This window comes from Rhamphochromis sp. 'chilingali', assembly GCF_963969265.1.
Source record: "Rhamphochromis sp. 'chilingali' genome assembly, chromosome: 15".
Taxonomy (NCBI): Eukaryota; Metazoa; Chordata; class Actinopteri; order Cichliformes; family Cichlidae; genus Rhamphochromis; species Rhamphochromis sp. 'chilingali'.
In genome coordinates, this window is record NC_137942.1 from 25,363,925 (window position 1) to 25,390,853 (window position 26,929).

Genomic DNA, 26,929 nt, shown 5'->3' on the forward strand with positions numbered 1-26,929 from the left:
AGAACCACCAACGCACCGACACCTGAGGGAGTCCGCCACTGGCAGGGGAAGTGGTGGTGGGCGGAGATAGGCCTCCAAACCTTGGAGGGCCTGAGGTGTCCCCAGAGAGGTGGCGTCTGATACCCAACCAGTTGTGCCGCTTCTTAATGACAGTATCTTAGCTAACAACCCCAACTACCAGATTCAACTTGTAATTGGCTAAAACTAACTTAGCCTACTGGTGAGGGGGACGTTGTTAGCTTTCCACATTCCGACACTTGAAAAGCTTCAGGAGCTGTCTGCTCAGCACAGCATCAGCACCGTGGAAATACACGGATACATCCGTAGACTCGAGACAGAATTCACAATGTGTTTTTGGGACTTTCAGGTGTATGGACCAATGTTTTCTTTTCTAATCAAACCAGAAATCTTTAATGAGCAGCTGGATTTGTCTCGCATTAACTGGCTGAGTTAATGCCAGTTAATGCAACATCGAAGCAGCTGGAATCCACAGTTGTGCGTGTTCATGGAGCTTGCATTTTCACCTGCTGTACATCACTACCTGACAAGTTTGACTGTCTTCAGAACATTGCAGAGGCCTTATTGACAGTATTTGGCTCTACATATCTGTGTGAGCAGATTTTCTCTCACATGAGTGTCCTCAGGTAGCCGTCTGAATGCTGGACCAGAGATCAGATTAACATGTGTATTAACAAACATGCCATATTGGCTCAGTTTATTTTTCTTGTCATTGTTGTGAGGAGACCATAAATAGAATTTGCATTTTATGTTGTACAGTTCATTTGCTGTTATGGATAAAAAGTGTCTTTTTTTTGTTTCAAAATAGCTGATAACTATTCGCTGATAGCTGCCAACATCTGCAAACAAATATAATTCTATAAAGTGGTTCTATATAGTGTATAACTGTTCATATAGAGCATTATTAAATTTATTGCTAATGCAATCATATGGCACACTGACTTCTGAGGAAATTTTAGATGGCACTTGTCATCAGAAAGGTTGCCTACCCCTGGTCTAAGTTGTGCTCAGTTTTATTTTTATTAGGTTTGAAGAAACTTTGTGAGACACAAGTTTTAAACATTGAAAACAGAAATGGACCCAAACTAAAACCTTGAGGCACACCACTAATAAGGAAGGCAGTGAGAATAGCAGTTGGCAGTGGTATTGGAAAAAGAGATAATAGTCAGATAAGTCTTGAACCAGTTCAGGGCAGTTCCACAAATACAGTAGATCTATATACAAAATTTACGTGGTTACCCAAATGTAGAACAAAATTAGCCTCATTTAACCCAACTCACCACTATCCCGTATCGGTGTATTGGTTTATTTCTATTACTATATAACACAGACCAAAATGAAGCTGTGTGAGATTTGTTGTCATCAATGATCAATACTGTAATGCTTTTGCAGTGCCTAAACTGAACTGAACTAACCTAGTTTTTCTTAATTGCATGTGATGAAATGTCCGGTTTCGCAACAAGTCCCAGGTTTAATAGTAGAACCATAAATTACTTGCCTGTTTTATCTTTCACAATAACCATAAATCCCCACTGCACATGAACCTGAATTTCAATATGAGCGATACAATTCTGTGGAAAGGGCTATGGAAAAAAACACTGTGCCACCAAATTGAAGTCGCTAGTTAGGCTCCAGATTTATTAGTATGTTGCCAGTCGATATGGTTAATATGGTGTATGAGAAGGGGGGCATTGGGCAATTATTGACTAATCATAAACAGACTAATAATTAGCTACTGAAATTTTAAGATACCTGTTTATCTTACTCTGACACAAATTTCTGTTATCTCCAGCCCGAGCTGACAGGCGTTTTATAGCCTTTACCTTTGTTTAAAGCACAAGGTTGGTACTTTTATAAACTAAGATTAATTGTTGCAGATACCATGAAAAGAGGAAACCCAAACCTAAATCCAAAGTTGTCTTGTTGCACTAAGCCCATACTGAAGATTTAAATCTTTCTCTGACTAACAATAATATACACTTTTAATGCTTTCTGACCGCCATTAAACAGCCAAGGTGAGATAATAAAACAAAGAGACGTGTTCCTTCTAACATGTTATAATTTCCTGTGGCTGATAAAACTCTGAGTAAAAACATATAGAAAGCCTCTTCAAATGGAACTGCAATGGGACTAATGACTGTGTGGCCCTGTGTCGACTGTGCAATTACGCCGTCATATGTGTGTGTTTGCTTAAGATGTTTACAACCCTGCAAGGTGGCAGCCGGACAGGAGGCTGCGTGATGTACAGGAAGAAATGATATGTTTGTTGGTTTTGTGTAAACAGGGTTAGGCATTATTAATGCCTAATGTTAATGGTATGTAAACACAGCACACAGCTGTGTGAAAGACTTTATTTTTACAGGATGCCATTTATATTCACGTGCACAGAAACAAGTAAATCTGTCTTGAAGCAAAGAGAATGAGTCTGCCTCAAGGAAGATTTAGGAATAGATTTGGGACTGCAGCGTGGGCATCTTTGGGGATTGCTTATTTGGTAAATGCGTACAGAGGATGGAAAGATAATGAAGTGACACATGAAATACTTTGGAATACTATGAAACCAACTATGAAAAAACAAATGCATCCATCAAAAATGATGATGAAATGTTCAGATTCACATCTGGTTAATGTCAATAAATCAAAAGACTTCGCAATATTAAATTTAAGGTATAATCCGCACACACCAGATGAGTTTTATACAGTAAAGAAAGGTCAGTGCTCACTTTTGGATACATAAAGATCCAAACCAGTCTTCCAGCTGAAAGTCATCAGGTAAACTCACTGCAACACTGCATCTGACTCTTTTAATGCAATATTTTAATGCATCTGTCTTTGTTTTGTTCTTTTTAAACAATGACCTATAACCTGTGAACAGACAGTCAAATACACACTAGTTGTACTGAAAACAGCTTTAAAAACAGCAACAACAACAACAACAAAAAACCCTAAACAACACTTTTTCTCTTTATGTACATCTAAATTCTGTCTCATTTGTTGCACTTTGAATGGGTCTCAGAGTGCAACAAATGAGTTCAAGTCAACACTGCAAGTTTCTTTCTTGCTAGAAAGTCTAACAAGGACATCGAGGGGATGTTCAATAAGTAACAATAATAATAATAAGAACTTTATTTATATAGGACTTTTTAAAACACAGAGAAAAAAATTAAATGCTTTACAGTTCAAAAACCACACAACGAAGATGAGTGCACATGTTAAAATGTACCGACACATAAACAGAAACATAATCAGCCATACTGACAGACATTCATTCCAACATACACACATTCATGTACGCATGGTTGCAAAACATCAGAGTTGGGAAAAGTATGGATGTTCTGTGCTTATGAGAATACTCCAGTAAAAGTTGAGGTACTGATTCAACTTCTTTACTCAAGTAAAAGTTAAAAAGTTCAGACTCTGAAATGTACTCTAAGCAAGAAAGTGAAAAGTAGCTCTTTTGGGGGATGTTTCTATTTTTGTGCAAAGCTAATTGGACCTTGTAGTTGCTCGTTCTGAGGAAAAAATCATAACTCACAATAATTCCTATTGGGAGCTCTGGTAGATTTTTTTTAGTGTACAGGCTATGATCAGCTCTTTGTGGATGTACACAACTTAATTCAACAAGATGTCAGCAGATGTTTCATGAATTATCCTGGCTGATTTCCATCCTCTACACTGACAGTACACTGTTTGTGCTGTCTTTTTTTCTAGCTGTATGGTATGAAGGTGGAATTCAGTGAATGAATCTCTGCATCATCAGCTAAAATTCATATGAATCTCTGCTACACTTGATATAACCTAACTCTGACCATGACACCACAGCCACTGTGCACCAGTCACACACTGTTCCTTACTTTAAATCTATCACAGTACAGCAAACTAACCTGTTTATCCTGCACTAACCTGCAGAGTATTTTCATGTAACCTTTAAATAACACAGTTGGGCTGCCTCAGTTTGCAGCATTTTTCATAATATGAAATTCTAACATATAAAAATGAGTTTTCAGCCGTTGCAAAAACAAATAAAAGAGTCAGCTGACGCCAACTCTGGTTTTAAAATCAGAGCAAGCGTCAGTTAAAAGACCCTGAGTAGATGATCAGAGAGGGTGGCTGCTTTGATAAGGTGTTAGAAGCTTTGCAAAATAAGCAGGGGCCTGTCCATAGAGAGCCTTATATGTCAATAACAGAATTTTAAAGTGAATCCTGAATTTCACTGCAAGTCAGTGAAGGTGTAATATGTAAACCCCTGCTAGTTCGTTCTGAATTGATTGAAGATGAGCTATAGAGGACTGAGAGACACATGTGTAAAGTGAACTGCAATAATTCAAGTGGGAAAAAAACTGAAGTGTTCAATATGAGTGACTGACAGTAAAGGTTTAACTTTTGCAATAATTCTGAGATGAAGGAAACAAGAGTGGCTAACCTTTGAGATATGAGTTTCAAAGTTAGGTGCTAGTCAAAAATGATACCCAGGGTTTTAGCAGATGATTTGATGTTATTGGTGAGGTGACTGATGTAGTGACTGCCCTTCCTAGCGAAACTGTCTGGGCTGAGCACTAGAGCCTCAGTCTTACCTGAATGGAGAAGGAGGAAATTAGAATACATCCAAATAGTAATGGTAGAGAAACATTCATTAGGCAGGATAAGCTGTTGAGGTTGTTGGGCTTGACAGAAAAGTATAACTGTGTGCCATCTGCATAGCAGTGGTAGAAGATTCAGTTAAAAGCATTAATTAGATTTCCCAGGGGTAACATATATATATATGTATATATATATATATATATATATATATATATATATATATATATATAGATGGCCCCAACTGACCGAGTGCTCAGTGAATACCTCAGGCAGCAGAAACCCAAGAAAGAGGAGGGAGACGAGGAACCATCATGGAAGGACAGGCCCCTGCACGGTATGTACCACCGGCAGATAGAGGAGGTGGCTGATATCCAGAAATCCTACCAGTGGCTGGACAAAGCTGGACTGAAAGACAGCACAGAGGCACTAATCATGGCAGCACAAGAACAAGCTCTGAGTACAAGATCCATAGAGGCTGGGGTCTATCACACCAGGCAAGACCCCAGGTGCAGGCTGTGTAAAGATGCCCCAGAGACAATCCAGCACATAACAGCAGGGTGCAAGATGCTAGCAGGCAAGGCATACATGGAACGCCATAACCAAGTGGCCGGCATAGTGTACAGGAACATCTGTGCCGAGTATAACCTGGAAGTCCCGAGGTCAAAATGGGAGATGCCCCCAAGGGTGGTGGAGAATGACCGAGCTAAGATCCTGTGGGACTTCCAGATACAGACGGACAAAATGGTGGTGGCTAACCAACCGGACATAGTGGTGGTAGACAAACAGAAGAAGACGGCCGTAGTGATCGATGTAGCGGTTCCGAATGACAGCAATATCAGGAAGAAGGAACACGAGAAGCTGGAGAAATACCAAGGGCTCAGAGAAGAGCTCGAGAGGATGTGGAGGGTGAAGGTAATGGTGGTCCCCGTGGTAATCGGAGCACTGGGTGCGGTGACTCCCAAGCTAGGCGAGTGGCTCCAGCAGATCCCGGGAATAACATCGGAGATCTCTGTCCAGAAGAGCGCAGTCCTGGGAACAGCTAAAATACTGCGCAGGACCCTCAAGCTCCCAGGCCTCTGGTAGAGGACCCGAGCTTGAAGGATAAACCGCCCGCAGGGGTGTGCTGGGTGTTTTTATATATATATATATATATATATATATATATATATATATATATATATATATATATATATATATATATATATATATATATATATATATATATATATTCTTTATGGTAGATTTTTGTTCTGTTTTCACTGTTTTTTGTTTTTTTTTTCTCACTGTTTTCACTGAGATTTGAATTTGAATGCTAATCAATAAAATCAAATCAAATCAAAAAAAAAAAATCAATCAATCAATCTATATATATATATATATATATATATATATATATATATATATATATATATATATAAAGAAAATAGAACATGTCCAAGGATTGAGCCCTGGGGGACTCCACATACGAGCAGTGCAGATGAGGGCATACATTGATTAATATGAGTTCTGAAGTGTCTGATAAGTATGAACCCCCCCCCCCCCCCCCCCCCCCCCCCACCTGAAAGCAGTACAGTGATGCCAACCCAGTTTTGTAGTCTGTTAATAAGAGAGCATGATTAACGGTATAAGTCGAGCAGGACTAAAATGTAATGTTCACCTTTATCTGAACGCATTAGAATATCATTAGAAGTCTTCAATAAAACTCGGATTGGAATTTATCAAAGACGTAAAAATTCCTTCAATAATCTGACAGAGCTGATGAGCAACAACTTTCTCTCTTTGGAAATTGGCCTATAACTACTTAAAACAGTGACATCTAATCAGTTTTTTTCTGTAGAGGAAAGACGCTGGCTGTTTCACATTACTCTGGACTGCAACCACATGAAAGGGACGTTGAGCTGATGTCCCAACTTTCCTTTTGAAACAAATGTTTGCTGTAGTGATTTCTACTTAAGCTGAAATGTAACTTTTACATTTACTCTCCTTTTTCCGCCCAGCTTCTGGAGCCGCAGTAATTAGTGTATTATTCAATAAACCCAGTAATTGAAAATTAGTAATCAGTTAATCAGTTTAATTTTTTTTATAGGAAATGGTAACTTTCTTGCTTAAACTTTGATTTAACTTGTTTTCTTTTAAAAATGGTTTCATTTCTGCTTTTAAGAAATGTTCATATCATCACAAAATGCTCTCACACTGGACATTTACTTTTCCTTTATGAATTTATGCACTCGCATGATAGGTACTCTTTTGAAGTAGTTGAATCCACTTTTGCCTTCAGAACTGCCTTAATGTTTCATGGCACAAGTTCAATGATGTACTGGAAACAATCCTCACAGATTTTGGTCCATGTTAGTAACTCACTGCCCATGATCAATGAATAGTTCCTCTTTTTTTAGGCCATTCTTTATAAACCTCGGAAAGGTTGTATCCAAAAATCCCAGCAGATAAGCAGTTTCTCAAATATTCACTTAAGACAGATGATCCGAATCATGAATCTGTACTTAAGTAATTTTAATCAATCCAGTCAAATTGGACAAATCCATGTGAAATAGGCACCATTAAGAGTCTAACTTTATGTGTCAGTTTGCTCAAAATGGCAAAGCTGTGATGAAAAGATAATCATGACAACACATATTCTATTCAATAATACATTTCACTGAAAGTCAAAGATTTCGGTGTTTAATCAAAAAGTCAGATAACTGGCTGAAGTGAATTCATATTTAATGGTTTTTGAACTCTGTGGTGGAGAAAGTTTTAGTTAGTTGGAAGCAGAAAATACCAAATCCGTGCATTTATCAGGTTATTATGACTTTGCTCTTGACCTTTATCCTGATGTGATAAATAGGTTTTTATGTGATGCTTGTGATAATAATTAATACTGTCTTAATTGGGTTGTAATTACACGATTTATAAGCTATACACTAATAGTGTTTTAAATACAGATTATCTTAGTTAGAAGGTACTTAGCTGAGGATTTCAAAAATTACTTAAAACATTGAACAGCACCTCTGAGGATTTAAATGTTTTTTTCTTCGGAAAATGCAGTGGCACAGGTTTTATTTTACAGGCTTAATCGACCTGGCTTTTATGGTCGGCAATATTTATCAGCTCCACACAAGCCTTCGCTTTTATGGCCTCCTGTGAGCTTTGACCCCCTCAGCATTAAAGCTTCTCCCCCGCCTCTGCGTAAAGACGTCTACAGTGCAGGAAACAAAGCGGTTAGAAAAAAGGCAAAACAGGTGTTTAAGTGGTGCCACTGTGTACTGTTGTGTTCTGTTTCCAGGAGCCAGATTTAATGTGCTGTTGTTAAAAATCTGACATTTGTTCTCACACTTGATGGGATCATCGCTAAAAACAAGGAAATAAACTTTTTTTTTAGATGGTAATAGGGAGGCAGGTCTAAACTTGGTGTTTATAAACAGGGTAAATTATAATCCTGGTCACTTTTTAAAGTAAGGTGTCATTCCAGGTAGAGTGTGTGAGTTTTTCCTGCCCTGCCCTCCCTCTGCCTCACTGCAGTTGTTCATTAACAAAAGGAGACCAGCCTGTACTAAGGTGGACGATTAAAGAACTCGGTCTTTACCAAGAGGAACATAACAGCTGTTATTTCTTTTCTTTTTGGTCTTCAATCTCGATATTCTGAATTTACTGAAAGTTTTGGGGGCCGGATCTTACACAAAACTTCTCTTACCTGGATTCTTGGCATCGGATCAGGAGAGCGACTTCTTTTTGGTTACTGCAGAGATGTGCTGACTTCTGTTTTTGAACTTTTGTCATCAGTGGGGAAGATATGTCGTGCTTCCAGCATCCTGTTTACCTGAGCAGAGGTCTCTATTTTTGACATCTATACTAGAGCCAAAAATTCAGAGGCAAAAATGAAAGTCTCAGTGATCAGGATGTCCAGTTTACTTTACCTGGGCGTACTTACGCTCGCCATGGTCGCCAGTGACATGATTGATGACTGTTTGAATTCAAACCGTTCTTACTACATGAATATTGTACTGCTGGAGGACAACACTTATGAATGGAGCATGCCACTTGTGAAGGCGGCCGTGGAACAAGCTATTCTAGCTGACAAGCAGGAGAACGATAAGTATGGTATGGACAGATAGATACCCAACAGAAAAAACACACAAAACAAAACACATCAGGCTCGAAGAACAACAAGAAGGGTATCAATATATACAGCAGTATCTTAAAAGTCTCTCTGCGAATGCATTAACCTACACAAAACATACTTTACTGTCAACTTTCACACTTAGCTTAAAAATTAAAAATTAAAAAACTGGACTGCTTGGTTTTTGTTTGCCTAGTCTAAAAGTATGACATTTATGTATGACTATTATCTTATTTTCACATGAAATTGTATTTATCATAGGTTAAAAAGATATAACATATAAATACATTTTTCTCAAGCTGCCTGCAGATAGATATAAAAGATACCTCTTTCTAGGTCCTTTTACTGTGTGTACAAGGCGAGGCTAAAATAGTCGGGTCCCGCAAGGAAACCATTAAAGTAGCTTTTAAAAGTGTTCTGTGTATTTGAATCATTCTTCCAGGAATCTGTCTCACTGATGTTTGACCAGTGTTTTACTGCTTGTGCGTGTTTACCACGAAAAAGTTAAATACATCATTAACTTGTGGTTTATGTACCAAATCATATGTCACTTTCGCTGTTGTTAAATAGTTCAAGGTTGCTCGTTTTATTACTAAAAGGACTGATGCAAGATTTCTGCAGTCAATGCCAACAGAAGGACAAAAGATGACTCACGGTTCTCAGGAATGTTTAATAGCTACCCGTAACACCATTCGACTCTGATCCTGTACTCCGTCACACACAACCTTGGCTGTGCTGTTAACAGCGGAGCCAGAGCTGCTCTGGTGGACAAAAGCATTTGTTATGATGCTATTTTAAGTAATTTTTAGCATTTTATTCTGTAGGGGAAAAACATATTGACAGATATGATACAAATGAAACTAATTTAGAGATTTAAATATGTTATGTTTAGATATGTTATTTAAACATATCTGCTGTATCTGTTATTAAGGGACCCTTTAAAAAAAAATGTTACTGTTCTTCCTGCTTCTGATGCAAATTCAACCATTAGACCTATTTTTGCCAGTGTCAGACTAATCTAATCTCATTGTTTTCCGACATTCATAACTCTTATCAATTTGTTTTCCATGACTCAAGGTTTAGACTTCACTTTGACTGCTAACTTCAATGGGTTCAACACCAACTTGTACAAGCGGCAGGGCTGCGGGAGCAGCACGTGCGAGGGGTTGACAATACTCAAGAAACTAAACGTAAGTGTGGTTACTTGCTTAAACATAGTGGGCACAATCAGACATAACACTTTCTGATGTGATTTTCTTGTTCCTAAAGCCCCTGAGTTTTTTTAAAGCCTTTGTTTTAGATCTTGTAAATAGGTCTGAGGGGTTTTTGCAGTTCTGCAACTACTGATGGTTTGAGGTTGTTATGCTTAAATTGGCTTGTAACTGGCATCATTACACACAGCAGGACAGTTCTAGTTGTAAACATGAACTTAACATCGTGAATGGACATTTTCATTTCTTGGGGATGCATGAAAATATTATTTCTAAAACATCATCAGTAGAAAACAAAGAAATCAGTGATGACCTCAGCTCTCTGTAGACTTTTTCCATAAATGTCACCACTGTTATTCGTCATAATTCAAATAATAATAATAGTAATATTTATATTTGATTTGTAAAATAACCTTTCCTCATATATGAACAAAAGTAATGGGACATCTACATGTTACATCTAGAGAAGGTGCCATGAAGCTCCCGGTGGACAGTTTTTATGCTGATGTTAATGCCAGAAGGGATTGGGAACTCTTTTGCTCCCTAAATGCTTCCACTTTGCAATAAAAACACTTACATCTGATCATAGAGGATCTAGGAGGGAAGAAATTTATGAACTGACTTCTTGCAATGATGGCATCCTATTACAGTGGCACGTCTGAATTCAGCGAGCTCTTTAGAACAACCCACTCTTTCATCAGTGATTGTAAAGGCAGACAGAATGACCCAATACTTTTGCCCATTTTATGTACCAAAAAGTCATACAGTATAGACCTCAGGTAAACAACAGTCAGTATATAAGGTCTGCAGCTTGGAGATATTATCTGACAAGTGTCCAGTGTCAGACGAGCAGAGATTTGAGAGGAAGGGGGCAGAAGTGAAAGAGATCAGAGAAATACTGAAATATTTTTCTGAGTGGTGTTGGGGGCAGGATGACTTGATGACTTGTGCTTGATGCCACAGACTCATTGATTATGTGAAGATGATACTGCCATCACTTGCAAGAGATTAAACTATGAGCTTTGTTTGGTTTAGATTGGAAGGTAACTGTGTGCATCGGTCACAGAGGCAGCTGAGCTAAAGAGGAAGTTTACCAGAGGGTTTGGTGATATAGAAGTTATGATACTTATAAATTAGTGGAATGTCAAGATACAAGTATCACCACAAACACCAGGCTAAATAGAAGCACAGTGCAATGTAGACAAAGCATGCCACATAGTGAACTCAGTCAGTGACTGCAGCTGAGGAACAAAGATGGCTTTCACATTAAAACACAACCGCCGTCTCTTTTTTAAATTCTGCTGCTCTGTGTTGAGGTTTTGGATGCTATCATACAACAAAACCAATCATACCTGAAGATGACTTCAGATGACTTTGAAAGGATAAAGAGATTTTCATTGCTTGTTTTTTCTTCAAGTTAATATTTACTGCAGTTCAGCTCACTGTAATGTGGAGATTGTCCTCCAAGATACAGAGTATGAGATCAAAGTGAGTATTTACAGCCCTTGATCTTTTGTTTTATGGTAACTTTTATTGTTTTCTGGCTAACTCTTATCCTGCCCTCTTACTTGTACCCAAGTAAAAGGGTCAGTCGGTCTTCTGGATTTTTCTTTATGGTTAAAAGGTACAGGTATGAAAACGATTCCATTGTGATTTATTTTTCTGTACCGACTACAGCAATAATGGGATGCCACAGACTGTATATAAAAGATGGATGAGTCACCATAAGGTCACCTGCTTCTGGGCTCAGTTTTATGAAGCCTGCATGTCAGGGGTTTTGGAAAATGGCTTCTTTTTTTGTAGCCAGAAGTGATTGTCACCTCTTGATTTCTACATGGAGGTTTGATTTGTTCTACGCTTGTATGAAAATACACATGCTTTCTATCATTACTGCAGTCACAAATAAACAGCTTTTCAATTGTTTAATTCACATAACTGTTGTTTGTTATATATAACGTTAGGAATCTATCAGGGCAGGACAGTGGCACGGTGGTGAGCACTGTTCCCTCACAGCAAGAAGGTCCTGAGTTCATTTCAACCATCAGGGCGGGGTCTTTCTGTTTGCGTGGGTTCTCTACGGGCACTCCGGCTTCCGCCCACAGTCCAAAGACATGTAGTCATGTGAGGGGTTAGGTTAATTGGTAACTCTAAACTGCCCATAGGTGTGAATGGTTGTCTGTCTCTATGCGTTATGAGTTATGTGTATCCTGCCTCTACCAATCAATTTTATTTACAGCAGTCACATGTTTTATTGTGAAAGGTAGGGCCAGGAAGAATCCCTCTTTGAACATTCATAGAACAATTTAAGTTTCACGTGTATTATTTTATGCATGTATACAATAAATCAAGTTTCCACTTATGAAAGTGTTACCGTCGTCAGCAGTCAAAGCAGCCACATCCTGAACTTTACGTTTTAACAAAATACAAATGGATGAGTAGTTTTTGGGCTTTTAAACATGGGAGTCTATAAGGATTGAGTCACTTTAGGAGACAACCTCCAGTGGCCACTCCAGGAGCAGCAGTTCTTGCCACCCTAATCATTACTTTAATTTTTCGAGTAGTGCTTTTTGTAATTTGTGTGTGATTTATCTGTTAATCCGTTCAGCTGGCAATAATTTTGATTGGAGTATATAGAATCTCTATGTTTTGTAGTTATTGTGTAAAAAAGAAAAAACAAAGCTTCAAAAGATCAACTTTGACTTTCAGAAATGCAGATTTCTCATGTTGTATAGCTGCAATTACCTAACAGTTAATAAAGGATATAAACAGAATTTATTGATAATGAAATAATTATTTGCAGTTTTTCATGTCAAATTTTTAGGTAACATTGAGTCAAAGCATTTTTTTTAAATGAAACTTTTTGGAAAAGCATAATGCAAAAATGTTTTATTGTCTTGTTTATATGATTGTGTGTGCAAGCAGGTATGGGAGGACACTATGTGCTTGATGAATATGGGGACAGAGATGTTAACTTCTCAATCATTTACACATCAGCTAACACTGCCAAGGTGAAACCTTTGTTTATTAATCAGTTAACGCTGCTGCATTAAAAGTGAATAGCTGTTTTTTTCCTTACATTTTTCCTCTCTCTCTTCCTCTGTAGTATAAAACTCTGCTATTGTTTGATACATCACTAAATAAAACCATCAATTACACCCAAAACCCCACTCTGCCGTGGGCAGGAAACAAGCTGCCTCCTGACGAGCCAAAGATGCCGGATGGTAAAACACACATGAACTTTTTGCAGAATAATTTACAGAATGATTTAATGCTTTATTCAAGGCAAAGCTCTGAATCTTCTACTCTATTCATGCATGTCTGCTTTCAGAGTTTGACATGCAGGAAATCATTGTGATTGTTCTGAGTCTCAGCGTTGTGGTGGTGACGGGAGTCGCTCTTATCTTCTACAGGTAAACTGCAGATTCATTTCCCAGTTGTGGTAGAAGAGCTGCATGTCACATTTTAGCACAAGTGCATCACTAGAGCTGAGCTGAAAAAATGAGGCAGTATTTGCCTTATTTAGGTAAAGGAGGACAGGGTAACAGCTCTGTGGCAAATACTGCCTTGTGTTTTTCAACCTGGCGCAACAACATCTTATTATGCAGTAAACATATACGATCATTTACTGCATGCTTTTTAAAAATATTTTTTTACTGACAGGCAGAACAGGAAAGAACGCTGTCTACAGAAGAAATGGTCTCACATCGAACCTCACCTGATTGGCCCTCTGGATGAGAAGGAAGTGTCTCTGAAGGTAAATGCTCTCATCAGCAAACTTTAACTCCAGATTTTATTCCCTGACTGCTGAAAAAATGCAGCTCTATGACACAGTAAGGCTTTTTTTTTTGATACGCATTAAACAAGATAAATAAGATATGACTACATGAAAATGTCAGAGTATGTGCTAAATTGTTAAAGTTCAATAAAAAGTGAAACTGATGTCCAAGAGTCACACAATCCCAGGTGATAACAGATGATCTTAATGCCTCTGCAAGCTGCTTTGCAGCCCATGTTGAACATGATACACCTAGAAGGAAGGTGAATGTTAAGTCATGGATGCCTGCTCTGTTTTGGACCTGTTTGCTCAGTGATTCTTGTGTTAGAACAGGGCCATACATCTGCAGCTATCTTATTGAAAATAAAACCTGTCCTAAAATGTATGTAAAAAGCTTTCAGATCTATGGCAGTTCAAGATAAGAATGTATGTGTGTGTTTATGAAACAGATTGATGAAGATAAGAGGAAGGACAGTATATACTTCAGGCAGCGAGGCCGCTACGACAAGAAGGTATCAGCAATCCAAAAAATTGATATCTGATTTTAAAAAGATTCAAAGGGAAATGATCATGTCGGTCCTTTTCTCTGTGTTCTCCAGCCTGTAATCATGAAAGAGCTGAAAACCACAGAGGGAGACTTCACCGAGGACCAGAGGATTGAGCTCAACACTGTAAGATAACTCTGCGTTTTATCTTAGAGGTTAATAAAAGTACATAAAAAATAATTAACTCTCCCTGCCACTGTCTTCATGTTCCAGCTGCTGCGCATTGACTACTACAATCTGACCAAATTTTATGGCACAGTGAAGTTTGAATATGGTGTGTACGGTGTGTTTGAGCTGTGTCAGAGGGGCTCCCTCAGGGTAAGAGCAGAGCAACGTTCACACACTGTTTCTACCTTCATATCAGGTCCTGCTGCTGGGATTTCTGTTTGTAAATCAGTTTATCTTATCGTTTAGATTGTTTTCTAATCTGTATAACAATAAAAAAAAACAAACACCCATGAGCACAGAAATGCACTCACCAGCCACTTCATTAGTTACACCTGCTGTTCCCAACGGTGCTCGACTGGATTGAGATTTGGTGATGTGGAGGCCGTTTGATTACAAAGTTCAAAGAACTAATTTGAGATGATTTGAGCTTTGTGTCTGCTTTTTGTCACACTGCATGCAGAAAAACAGTGGCCGCCAGCTCGAAGCCAACCGGGAGGTCGAGGCACGATGTGCCGGGAAAGCGGTGTTCCTCCCGGCTGTAGTAGGTCTCGACCTCCCGTTAGCTTCGAGCTAGTGGGTGTCAGATCTCCAAAAACGTCGGAGCTCTTTTGCAAATATGTGATGTCTTGTAAACCGAGCAGGTATCTGACGTTTACACAACTACATTCACGCCTCAAAATATCTTAAAAGTGTATTTTGTGACCCAGAAAGAGTAATATTACAACTAAGTAGCTGCCGCCATTGTTGGAGTTTTGCGAGATCTCGCAATACTTTTGCGAGATCTCGCAAAAGTCCGTCTTAATTTTTTTTTTCTCCCTAATTTTTTTTTTTCCTCCCTAATTTTTTTTCTCCCATGTCCCCTGGGGGGCTCCGTACGTATCGGTATCGGTCCGATACTGACCTAAATTACTGGATCGGATATCTGAGAAAAATAAAAAATGTAATCCGATCCATTAAATATCACGAAAGCACCTCACAAAACTTGCAACACGCCGTAACTCACCTCAGAACGTTAGCACGTCGGAGCAGTATGCATCACGTGATAGAGCGGCTGTGGCATGCGGGACCTGTCGGTGGTCTGGATAGCATGTGGAGCTTCGCTAGCAACCCGGCATTTCATCGCCGACAAAGTTATCCCCGAGAGAAGTAAAGCAAGTGTGTAAGTCCATCTCTGAATGTTTGTAAAGCATTCCTGCGTTAAGCTTACCAAACGATATATGGAGCGACTGCCTCTTCTTGCTGCTACTTCAATCATGAAACTGCTTAATGATCAGCTGATCGGCTTTTCTGTCGCGAGTCCGTCTCTCTGGTTTGTTTTTGGCCCACTTTGCACCAGAAAGAGGAAACCAGCGGCTGAACAATTTTTGACTCTATGCTGATTTGACTTTTCAGTGCTCACATAGTTCACAGTGACTTTGATGTTCACTTGTTGATAAGTTATGGACACTCAGTGTTTAAAGAACACTTACAGTGTGTATGAATGCATATGATTCAGACTCTCTCACACACAGACTTGTTTCAGTTTCCAAAAATGCTAAAACCTGAATTTGCTCATGTTTTTCCCCCCAGTACATTCTCAGTGACAGGATCTCTTACCCAGATGAAACATTCATGGATATGGAGTTTAAAATATCAGTCATGTATGACATAGCAAAGGTATTGTTTCTTTAAGTTGCCTTTCTGAGTATGTGATTTATTAAATGCTTTCTTTTATTTTTATTTTGCCTGTTTTCTTTTGGGTAACTGGTTTGTTTTTAAATACCACATTTAAAGCACCTCCAGCACATATTTTGTTTCAACAACATATAATTTCAGGATTTTCTTAAGAGAAAAAACAACCAGAACACATGATAAAAAATTGTTGAAATAGCAAATAATAACCACTGCTCTGCTGTATATATTCGATAGGGCATGTCATATCTCCACTCAAGCAATATTGCAGTCCACGGCCGCCTCAAGTCCTCCAACTGTGTTGTCGACAACCGTATGGTGGTCAAGATCACTGACTTTGGCTGCAACACCATGCTAAATACAGGAAAAGGTAAGCTTTAAAAAAATGTTATCAGTGTGGCTGAGTATTGATCTAAGCTCTGAGATCATCGTTTTCTCCTAAAAGCTCCTGCTGAGTTAGAATCCTGCTCTGTTCTGAGTGTTTGTGTGAGAGTTTTGAGTGTTTGAAGCTTTTGGAGTGTATTTCTTGATTTTAATTTAATCATATCATTTCTTGACTTAGAGAGTTTAACTGGGTTAATTGTGTTTTATATGCTTGGGTTGTATCATCCTTCTCTAATGAGGGTTGCCAGCATGGGTTAGACTGACGGCTCTCTAATGGTCATTGTTGCCTTGCTTTTGCTTTACCTGTTGGTTGAGCTTGGGATGACATGTCTGTGGTCAGGTGAGCACAGTGATGTGGTGGTTAGCACCGTCACATCACAGCATCAGCCAACCTCCCCGTTGGCTGTGGCCATTCTGTGCAGGGTTTGCCTCTTCTCCCTCTGATTGCATGGGTTTGCTCCTGGTATTCTGACTTCCTTGAATAATAATCCTCCCCTCATAAACTGTCCAGGATTTATGTTAATCAAATATAAACATTAGCTTAACTAAAGCAACGATATGACTGGTTTGGCCTCCGACATTACCTTACGGCGACTGCAATGCATGACTAAATCATGCATTGCAGTCACTAAATCACTAAATCAGCTTTTCTTGTTAGTTTTTCTCTGACTTCTGAAGTCAGTGTGAGGAAAAAAGACTGGGAAGGAAAAACAAATTAGTTTTCTGGCAGCAAACTGGCACAAAACACACAACAATTATAAAAGGTATAAACTAGGAAAAAAAACAGCTTTTAATTCAGAGAGTTATTTTAAAGTACTCTCAGGAGTTAAATAGGCTACTAATGAAATCAGAACACAGAATTTTTAACTGAAGAACAACGTGACACTATTGTATTGCTGTAGAACCTCTACAGTAGCTGTAGACACAAAAAAAAAATGCAAAATTTCTTTGGGTAAGACTCCATCCTGTTTTGGAGGGGGCAGGGTCTGATCGACTTTCGGAGCCACATAGCAGAATTTTGCTATTTGGCTGCGACACATAGCAGCAGCATCTCTATCATAAACAGCAATCACCTTGGTTTTAAATGGCGTCCATGTTACTTCACAGAGTAGCATAGATGCTATTTTAAAGTTCTCCTTGACCAGCCAGACATAGACTTTTTTTCACCAGTGGATTCTCCACACTTGGACAATTGTTTTAAAAAACAAAAGAGATTGCTCTCATTTGTAAGGGTTGTAACAGTAACACTGCCGAGGAGCTTCTACTCCATGACCCAGGACCTTGTAACAGCAGTGGCGGGTCTGAGGTCTGCAGGGAAGCAGAAAATGCAGCCAGGCTGGCTCAGGAAACTGGGGTGAGGTCTCAGTAACTTCTGTAGAGGCTGCTGGATAAAGTCAGGATTGTTTGGCCTGTTAGATGTAATCAGGACTCATTCTGCAGGTAAACAGTTAATCTCTTTGCCTGACTTTCCATCATTGCTGAAGGATCACTATTATTATCTTTTCAAACACATCAACTATGAATAGTCAGAGGTGTTGCTTTGTCTACTGTACCTGTAATAGGCTCCAGGGGCAGCTGGAGATCCCTGTACAAAGCTCCCATAGAGACACACAGTAAGGATCTCCAATAGAGAGTCACTATCTGTTTCTGTCAGGCTGAGGAAATATTGCACCGCCTGTGGCTTGGCTGTCAAAGACTAGCTAACCTTTTTCTTTGCTCCAGCAGCAGCTCACTGGGTTACGTGTAATTTCAGATAAGTCTTCTTATTTTTTGTTCAAAGTACTGCAAGACAGCGGAGGAAGATATGTCTGACAAACATTCTAATAAGCCAGGCTAAGATGAGCACTGGCTACAAGGGGAAGTCAGATGAAGGGGGCTGACTTTGTAAATGCTGAACTTATGTTCAGGGTTAGGGTAGCTGCAGATTTAAACATAGAATTAATATATTTGAAAAATGTGTCTGACATTGAAAGGTGTGATTCTGATTGGTGAAAGTAACTGATGATAAACTGATGTTGCTGGTTTTCTGTCCAATCAGATTTGTGGACCGCCCCGGAGCATCTTCGTAAATTTGGGGTGTCTCCAAAAGGCGATGTCTACAGCTATGCCATCATTGCCCATGAGATTGTTATGAGACAAGCCCCTTTCTACACAGAGTACTGCACTGATGTTAGAGGTAGGCCACCATTATACAGCCATAAACAGCAGAACTGAAAAAATGTATTTCTGTCTTTGTCAGTCGGTTTTCGTTGATTTAAAGACCATTTTACACATACAAGATACAAAATTCGGCACACTGTGAAACACAGAGGTCACAGAGTAACGTGTGTCCCATACTTATCTTGTTTAACTGACCGCTGTGCAAACCCACAGAGAAGATCTACAGATTGCAGCATCCTATCGGGCACAATGTCTTCAGACCTGACCTGAACTTTGAGGGTGTGTCAGACAGAGAGATTGAGGTAAAAAAAAAAGCCTTTCAAACGCAAAGGAGCTGTTACAGCAACACACCCTGATTCTTATAGAGTTTATAAAGTTATATGGATCCATTCAACTAAATGAAGTATATAAAAAACACTTTCCTCTTCTTTTTTTTCTTTGTGTTTTTTATGCGTGTTTTGTGTGTATCTCTGTGTCTATACAGCTGTACACACTGATAAAGAATTGCTGGGAGGAAGACCCAGAACGGAGGCCAGATTTTAAAAGAATCGAGTTAACGCTTGGAAATATTTTCAGGTAGATTCCCATTGTGTGTTTCTTCGGTGTGGCTTCGATTCATTTTTATAACTTGACACATTCCGAACTAACTGCCAAACACCTCACCTCAAAGACCCAAGTGAGGAGGTTTTCCTCAAAAATACGTCTTTCTGTCATATTCTCTTAAATGAAGAGCAGTAAGTAGCAGTAACAGCTGATATGGTGATATAAAACATTTTTGATCTGATGCAGTAACCTCCATAACCAAGCCACAGAGACGTACATGGACAACCTGATCCGTCGTCTGCAGATGTACTCCAGGACTTTGGAGAAGCTCGTGGAGGAGAGAACGGCTTTGTACAAAGCTGAGAGGGACAGAGCGGATCGCCTCAACTTTATGCTTCTTCCTGGGTGGGTTTTTACACTCAGCTGACTCAGAGGCATCTGACACCAGGAACTTTCAAGTCTGCATTCTCCTCCTCATTACAGTGTTTCTGTATATGTTGTGCTGATTATAGTGTTGCACACCACATAATGTAAAAATTAGAGATGGACCGATCCGATATTACGTATCTACGGAGCCCCCCAGGGGACATGGGAGAAAAAAAAATTACGGAGGAAAAAAAAAAATTAGGGAGGAAAAAAAAAACAACTCGCAATACTTTTGCGAGATCTCGCAAAAGTCCGTCTTAATTTTTTTTTTCTCCCTAATTTTTTTTTTCCTCCCTAATTTTTTTTTCTCCCATGTCCCCTGGGGGGCTCCGTACGTATCGGTATCGGTCCGATACTGACCTAAATTACTGGATCGGATATCTGAGAAAAATAAAAAATGTAATCCGATCCATTAAATATCACGAAAGCACCTCACAAAACTTGCAACACGCCGTAACTCACCTCAGAACGTTAGCACGTCTGAGCAGTATGCCTCACGTGATAGAGCGGCTGTGGCATGCGGGACCTGTCGGTGCTCTGGATAGCATTTGGAGCTTCGCTAGCAACCCGGCATTTCATCGCCGACAAAGTTATCCCCGAGAGAAGTAAAGCAAGTGTGTAAGTCCATCTCTGAATGTTTGTAAAGCATTCCTGCGTTAAGCTTACCAAACGATATATGGAGCGACTGCCTCTTCTTGCTGCTACTTCAATCATGAAACTGCTTAATGATCAGCTGATCGGCTTTTCTGTCGCGAGTCCGTCTCTCTGGTTTGTTTTTGGCCCACTTTGCACCAGAAAGAGGAAACCAGCGGCTGAACAACAGCAGCACGTTTAAGCTTGATCAGCTGTTGTTAGAATGTATTTAATATTACTTTCTACTCCAGGATCTTTTTCTACGTAGCTGACGGCTGGTAACTGTGCAGGGGCGGATCTAGCAAGTTTAGCCAGGGGGCCCGATAGGGCATTAACAGGGAAAAGGGGGCACAAAGACATACTTTTCTTTCTTATTCTCATTTAAAATGTCTAGCTTTTAATAAATAATTATCCGAATCTGACACCCAAAGTTTTAATTTGATGTAAAATGAATAGAAGTCAATTACTGTATATAGTGACTATTAAGTCTAATATATATACCCTAGTAAGCTATAGTACTTTTTCCTTTGGGAAGGTACCATCTGTGCAGTCTGCAATTTTGTTGAAGAAAGATGTTGAATCTATTTAATATTTCTTGAAAAAGAATTGATTTCTGTGCATTTTTTTTTCACACTGCATCAAATTAAGGTTGATTACGTCGATTAAGCATCATGAGGTGGAGCGTGAGGGGTGGTTCCCTATTTTTTATTTATTTATTTTTGTTGTTGCTGGGAGTTGGAACCCTATTAGTTAGGTTGCTTAATATTTACGCTAAGTACTCTTTAAAATACCAGAATAGGGAGGATGGTGTAGGTCTAAGTTTATTAGATTGATCAGTATTGCTGAACTATGAAATTTTTTTTTTTGCATATAGGTATAACAGAATAGCTTTAGTGTAGTTGTTGTTTTAAACTTGAGTATGAACTTATACAAAATGCAGCAAGATATTTAAAAAAAACAGTTTTGTTGATTAAAAAACACTATATCGGATTCATATCGGTATCGGCAGATATCCAAATTTGTGATATCGGTATCAGTATCGGACATAAAAAAGTGGTATCGTGCCATCTCTAGTAAAAATAAGCAGGTTTAGCAGCAGCAGGCAGTGGTTTTGTTTAAAAAAACAAACCCCTCTAAATATCCACCTGTTTAGGGACATAGGTTATGCAGATTTACACTATTTATGAATACTGATATTAATAATGTTATCAAATATAACACATGTATCATAACATATAAACATAATATAATTATAACAAATTTTCAATCATAATCAGTGATTGGTAATTGGAGTATTTTGTAATACAATACCTGGCAAAATCTATAGAATCACCACACTTCATTCTTTTATTTGTTTTTGTAGAAGAAAAAATATTAAGAAGTATTAAAAACACTTAATACTTTGTTGCACAGCATCCAGCTTTTATAATGGTCAGAATTATATCAGGCCTGGGGTTTACTATTGAAAAATCATATTGTCCATCAAACTGCTTCCAACTTTTTGAGGTCAGAAATAAGTTGCTAGGTCAGCTTTGTAGGGAGGAGGCTTGTTGTTGTCCATTTTTTGTTGTTCATTAATTTTTATTTGGATAGAGATACAGACCTTTTCCTTTGATTGCCTTTCAGCAAGAAAAGATTTAGCATTCGTTGCGCTGTAACAAGATGGATTATCATCCTCAAAGTGACTTTGCCATCACAAATCTAATCATGAATTTGATTGTACACTTGTGTATTTACTGTTGAAGTAATGACCGCCGTCTCTTCTGGGCATTCTATCTGACTATGCAGCCTTATAACTGCATAGTCATGACCAGTGTTGGTCAAGTTACTTGAAAAAAGTAATCAGTAACTAATTACTGATTACTTCCCCAAAAAAGTAATCCCGTGACTTTACTGATTACTTATTTTCAAAAGTAATTAATTACTTAGTTACTTTTTAAAAACACGATTTACAACCTGAATAGGTGATAAAGCGATAGATCTTTCAGCCCAATTCTACTTTTTCTACATAATCCATCATACAGAATGTAATCAAATGGAAAAGTCTCTTTTTAAAACTTGTTTTATTAGTTTTAATCTTTTAACTTTATGCATCAAGCAAAAATTAAATTATATGCAACATTCTCTGACTGGAAGAAATTTGTTTAACATTTAAACCTATTTTCTGCACATTCCAGCACATAAAATAAAATATTTTTTGTGTTTACACTCAGTCTTTCAAATAGATGCAAGTAAAACACAGCTGAAAATAAATAAAATCAAAGACTAGCGGTCCTGTTGCTCTATTTTCACCTGTAAAGCAGGAGTGGGGTGGTTTGCCCTGGTGCAGGTGTGCCGCAGCGGTCAGTGGAAGAATCCGCGAGTTTCTCTGTCAATTTCCCATTACGTCATTGAGCACTCGGTGCTTGTTTAAGTAATCAGATTACCCATCTCTGGTCATGACTGAGCGCAGAATTTACACTCCAGCATTTACTGCGTGTAGAGGCTGAAAACCCCCATCATGCTGTATTTGGATGTTTACATGTTGTAGTCATGTAACATTAATATATCTGACAGTAATCACATTTTCCACTCTCTCTGCGTCTCCATAGCCCAGTGGTGCGTTCCCTGAAGGAAACGGGGAGTGTGGAGCCAGAGCTGTTTGAGGAGGTCACCATCTATTTCAGTGATATTGTGGGATTCACCACCCTCTGCTACTACAGCACCCCCATGGAGGTGGTCGATATGCTCAACGAAATCTACAAGAACTTTGACAGCATTCTTGATCACCATGATGTCTACAAGGTAGCTTAGCAGGATAACAGAAATCCAGGCCTCTACTATCAAGGAGGTCACAATTTCTTTAAGCATTAATCTATCATTTCTAAGAAAGTGCTTAGGGTTAGACATAAATATTTTCTTTTTGAATAAAGACAAAGATTTTATAGATAAGTTACATTTCCATTGTCTCGTAGGTTGAAACAATAGGAGATGCTTACATGGTTGCATCCGGTTTGCCCAAACGTAACGGCAACAGGCATGCATTGGACATTGCCCACATGGCCCTGGACATCCTATCATTTGTGGGGACGTTTGAGCTGGAGCACCTGCCTGGGATTCCTCTATGGATCCGTATTGGTGTACATTCAGGTACCAGAGATTCACAATGATTTTACTATGGTCTCATCCGAATTTTGCAAAAGTTGGGATGCTGTGTAAAATCTAAATAAAGACAGAGTTCAATGATCTACAAACTTCATAAAGCCACAAATGATGTTCACAACAGAGAATAAAAAATACATCAAATGTTTAAATTGAATAAATGTAACATTTTATGAAAACTCCTGGCAACTGCTTGTTAACAGCAGCAACAAAAAGCTGGAAAAAAGAGGAGAAAATATAGAATTTCTTACCAGTAAAGATTGGCAGAGGTTCACAGATCTGCAAAGATTTTATGTCTCAAAATTATGGAACAATTTTATAATAATGGTCCTCAAAGTGAAATTGTGAAGACTTCGACAAACTGATCATCTCTACACTAGATAATATGATCACAGATTGAGATATCTGCAGTAATCTCGCCGTGCAAGGGCCAAGACTGAAAATCAATACAAAGATACTTGTGATCTTCGGACTCTCAGGCAGCGCTGCACTAAACACAGACATGATTCTGTCACTGCATGGGCTCAGCAACACTTCCAAAAATATTGTCTGTGAGCACAGCCGACCGTGCCATCTACAAATACAAACTCTATCATGTAAAAAGGAAGCCAAACGTCAACATGATGCAGGAACACTTCTGTCTATGCTAAGCCAAAACTCATTTAAAATGGACTGAGACAAAGTGAAAAAGTATTTTGTAGTCAGATGAATCCAAACATTCTTTCTTTTTTTTTCTTTTTTTTTTGCAAACATGGATGTGCCACATCCTCCAGATTAAAGAGGTATAGGTATCGTCCAGCTGTTCAGCAGCAAGCACTCAGTTCATAATTGTCTATCTCTGATGTATGGGGGTGCATTAGTGGAAATATCAGTTTGCACATCCCAGAAGTCCAGCATAATTTCATGTTTGTTTATGTTCTCCTAAAAATTCTATAAACCATTAAGTTTAGACCTCTCTGTGTGTAGCCCTCAAACTCGGTTTTCCTTTGTCTGTCATGGAGCTGCTGACATCTAGTGGCCAAATAATATACGTGTAGGTTAATGTTAATTATATGCTAATAAAAAACTAAATACATTTTTTTTAAAGGAAGCATAAATTGAATCTTGTTATGTAATTGTGTCCAGGACCATGTGCAGCAGGAGTGGTGGGGAAGAAGATGCCTCGCTACTGTCTCTTTGGAGATACGGTTAACACGGCTTCACGGATGGAGTCCACAGGCCTGCGTAAGACAACCACACACATTTTACACACTCACAACACTGGCAGCTTAGGCGCTTAGCTTGAATTGGCACAAAGGGAGGGCAGATGCAAGCACAGAGTCCGATGGCTGCTTTTCACATCATCTTTCCAGCTCTGAGAATTCATGTCAGCCAGTCTACCATCAACATCCTGCAGAGGACGGACTGCAAGTTTGAGTATGAAAAACGAGGAGAGACGTATCTGAAGGTGAGCTGGGTGGTGTTGGGCTTTTTAACTTACTTATTTACTTTAAATGCCATACCACACAAACTGAGGTCACGAGTGTGTGTGAGTGTTTGTGTTTGTCTGCACTTCACCCACAGGGTAAAGGAAAAATGATGACATACTGGTTAACAGGCGTGACCGGGGGAAGTTACAACCTGCCGACGCCACCGAGCGCGTGAGTAAAGTCCTGTCAATAAAGAATTTTTACACAAACTGTTGAAGAACTCTGGTATACCCTGAACACAATACGTAAACAGTATTATGATTTAATAAATAATGTATGTTCTTTATATTATTAGATTACCACCTACTTTAAAGTGCTTCATTTGTTAATTGATAGACTAATTAACTGTAAATTTTTTAAAAAGTTACTACATGAGGATGAATTATGCGGATGTTGGCGTAATACATGCTGCCACTCAGATAACTGCTTTTCCAGCCTTGCTTGTTTTAGCGAGACAATACCAGACTACCCTGTGGACATGTTACAGTAAAAGAGTCAAACTGGTCAGCCTGAAGTTCAGACCTGGCACTCACTGAAAGTATTTTTCATATTATGAAAGAAAAAATATCACAAAGAAGGCTCCAAATTGTTGAAAACATTTTTCATCATTCGTCTGCTTGTAGGTAGTGAAATAGCTAGCTTGTCAGTCAGCTGTCCAATGACTTTTGAGCCTTTGTAATACAATAGTTTTTGTTAAACCCCTTGTTTTAAAGCTGCAAGTCTGCACTTCAGTCACATTTAAAATATTTGATCTGACAAAATTACATAATTGTGGCACAATCCAAAAAACCTATGGATCTAAGGGATGGTTCAAAGCTTGTCCGATGTTATGCACACTGAGTTCATAAAGAGCAGTTTCCCCCTTGTAATGTAGTTTTCTTTTAGACAGATTGAATATTAGATAAAATATATTGTAGGCTAGCATTTGGTTTTCAATTTATATTTTACCGTTCCACATTTTTTTTCAGAATCTGCGTGATACCTAATTTTAGTTTTACATCATTACACAATAATCTAAAACAATGTTACTGTCTCAGGGAGAACTTCCAGTCGCTTCAGAAGGATCTGGCAGAGATGATCGTGTTAAGTCTGGAGAAGCGTGGAGGGGACAGCTTCAAAAAGAGGAAGACCCTGTCCACCAAAATCCGCCGGAGGGAGACCAACAGCAGCGCGCAGAGCGACAGCCTGCCAGAGTACTTCCACCTAGCTGTCACTGAGAACCCGAGCACCTACCTGTGATCATAGAAGAGCTTTCAGCACAAGACGTAGACTTTGTACAAGTTTGTCAAGTTAGATTCAGGACTGCTGGGTTTCTTTGGACAGCTTTGTTCATTCATCGGTTGGAGAGACAACGCCGCAGCAGCACGTCTCTTCATCCCCAACAGCCTAACGCCTTGAGATCAACTCGCCTTGCTGATCCTTTAAAGATGTTAAGTAGTTACTGTTGTGGCACAAAGAGCGGCATATTTATATACAAATGTTTCTCCATAAGCGATCCAGATAACGTGGACGAGGATACCCAGTGCACTCTTCTTTACTTTGAGCCATCCTTCTGTTTATGTCTCAATGTTGCCTGCAGGAAGCTCACTGATTGAGCAACACGTGATAAAGAAAATATATATTTATCGTGTAAAGATTTTTCTGCTTCAAAGACAGTGGAACTCTATCCAAACAGTACTCATCAAGACTATTTTGCACTGTAATGATGCTACCTTTCCGTTTTCACAGCATCAGAAATATTTGTGTTGATTTTTAGTTTGTTTTATTAAAACATGTTTGAAATACGACACAAGATTTAAAGCAGTTCCTGTACTTTTCCTGTACAACGGCAAAAACAACAAACTATACAGTCACCTGGTACACTATTTTTTTCACACAAGCAGTGCAGAGGAATAAAAACAGCTGTAGAAAATCGTAATCTTATTTTTAAAAAACCCATAAAAACATGGTAGAAACACAGAAATCTCAGTATACTGAGTACAACGTGCAGTATAAATGCAGTGGATATACGTTTTTAAGAACACAGGTGTGTTTTCATCTCTTTAGAGAATATTACTTCGACCTCACATTTCATGGAGACCCCTCTC

The 26,929-nt window shown here is 38.9% G+C and overlaps 1 protein-coding gene across 1 annotated transcript; it reads left to right on the forward strand.

Moving 5' to 3' along the window:
* Window positions 1-8,534: 8,534 nt before the first annotated feature.
* Window positions 8,535-26,623, forward strand: gucy2ca (guanylate cyclase 2Ca; the record flags this gene model as incomplete). The annotated part of the gene is made up of 20 exons (XM_080905816.1): window positions 8,535-8,697; window positions 12,850-12,935; window positions 13,031-13,148; window positions 13,256-13,337; window positions 13,588-13,681; window positions 14,152-14,214; window positions 14,302-14,373; window positions 14,461-14,565; window positions 15,985-16,071; window positions 16,324-16,456; window positions 18,509-18,646; window positions 18,844-18,932; window positions 19,115-19,206; window positions 19,420-19,578; window positions 22,824-23,016; window positions 23,187-23,361; window positions 24,499-24,597; window positions 24,726-24,820; window positions 24,937-25,013; window positions 25,880-26,623. The coding sequence occupies 20 exons, from the start codon at window positions 8,535-8,537 to the stop codon at window positions 26,079-26,081; spliced, it is 2,322 nt and encodes a 773-aa protein (XP_080761942.1). The 3' UTR covers window positions 26,082-26,623.
* Window positions 26,624-26,929: the final 306 nt, after the last annotated feature.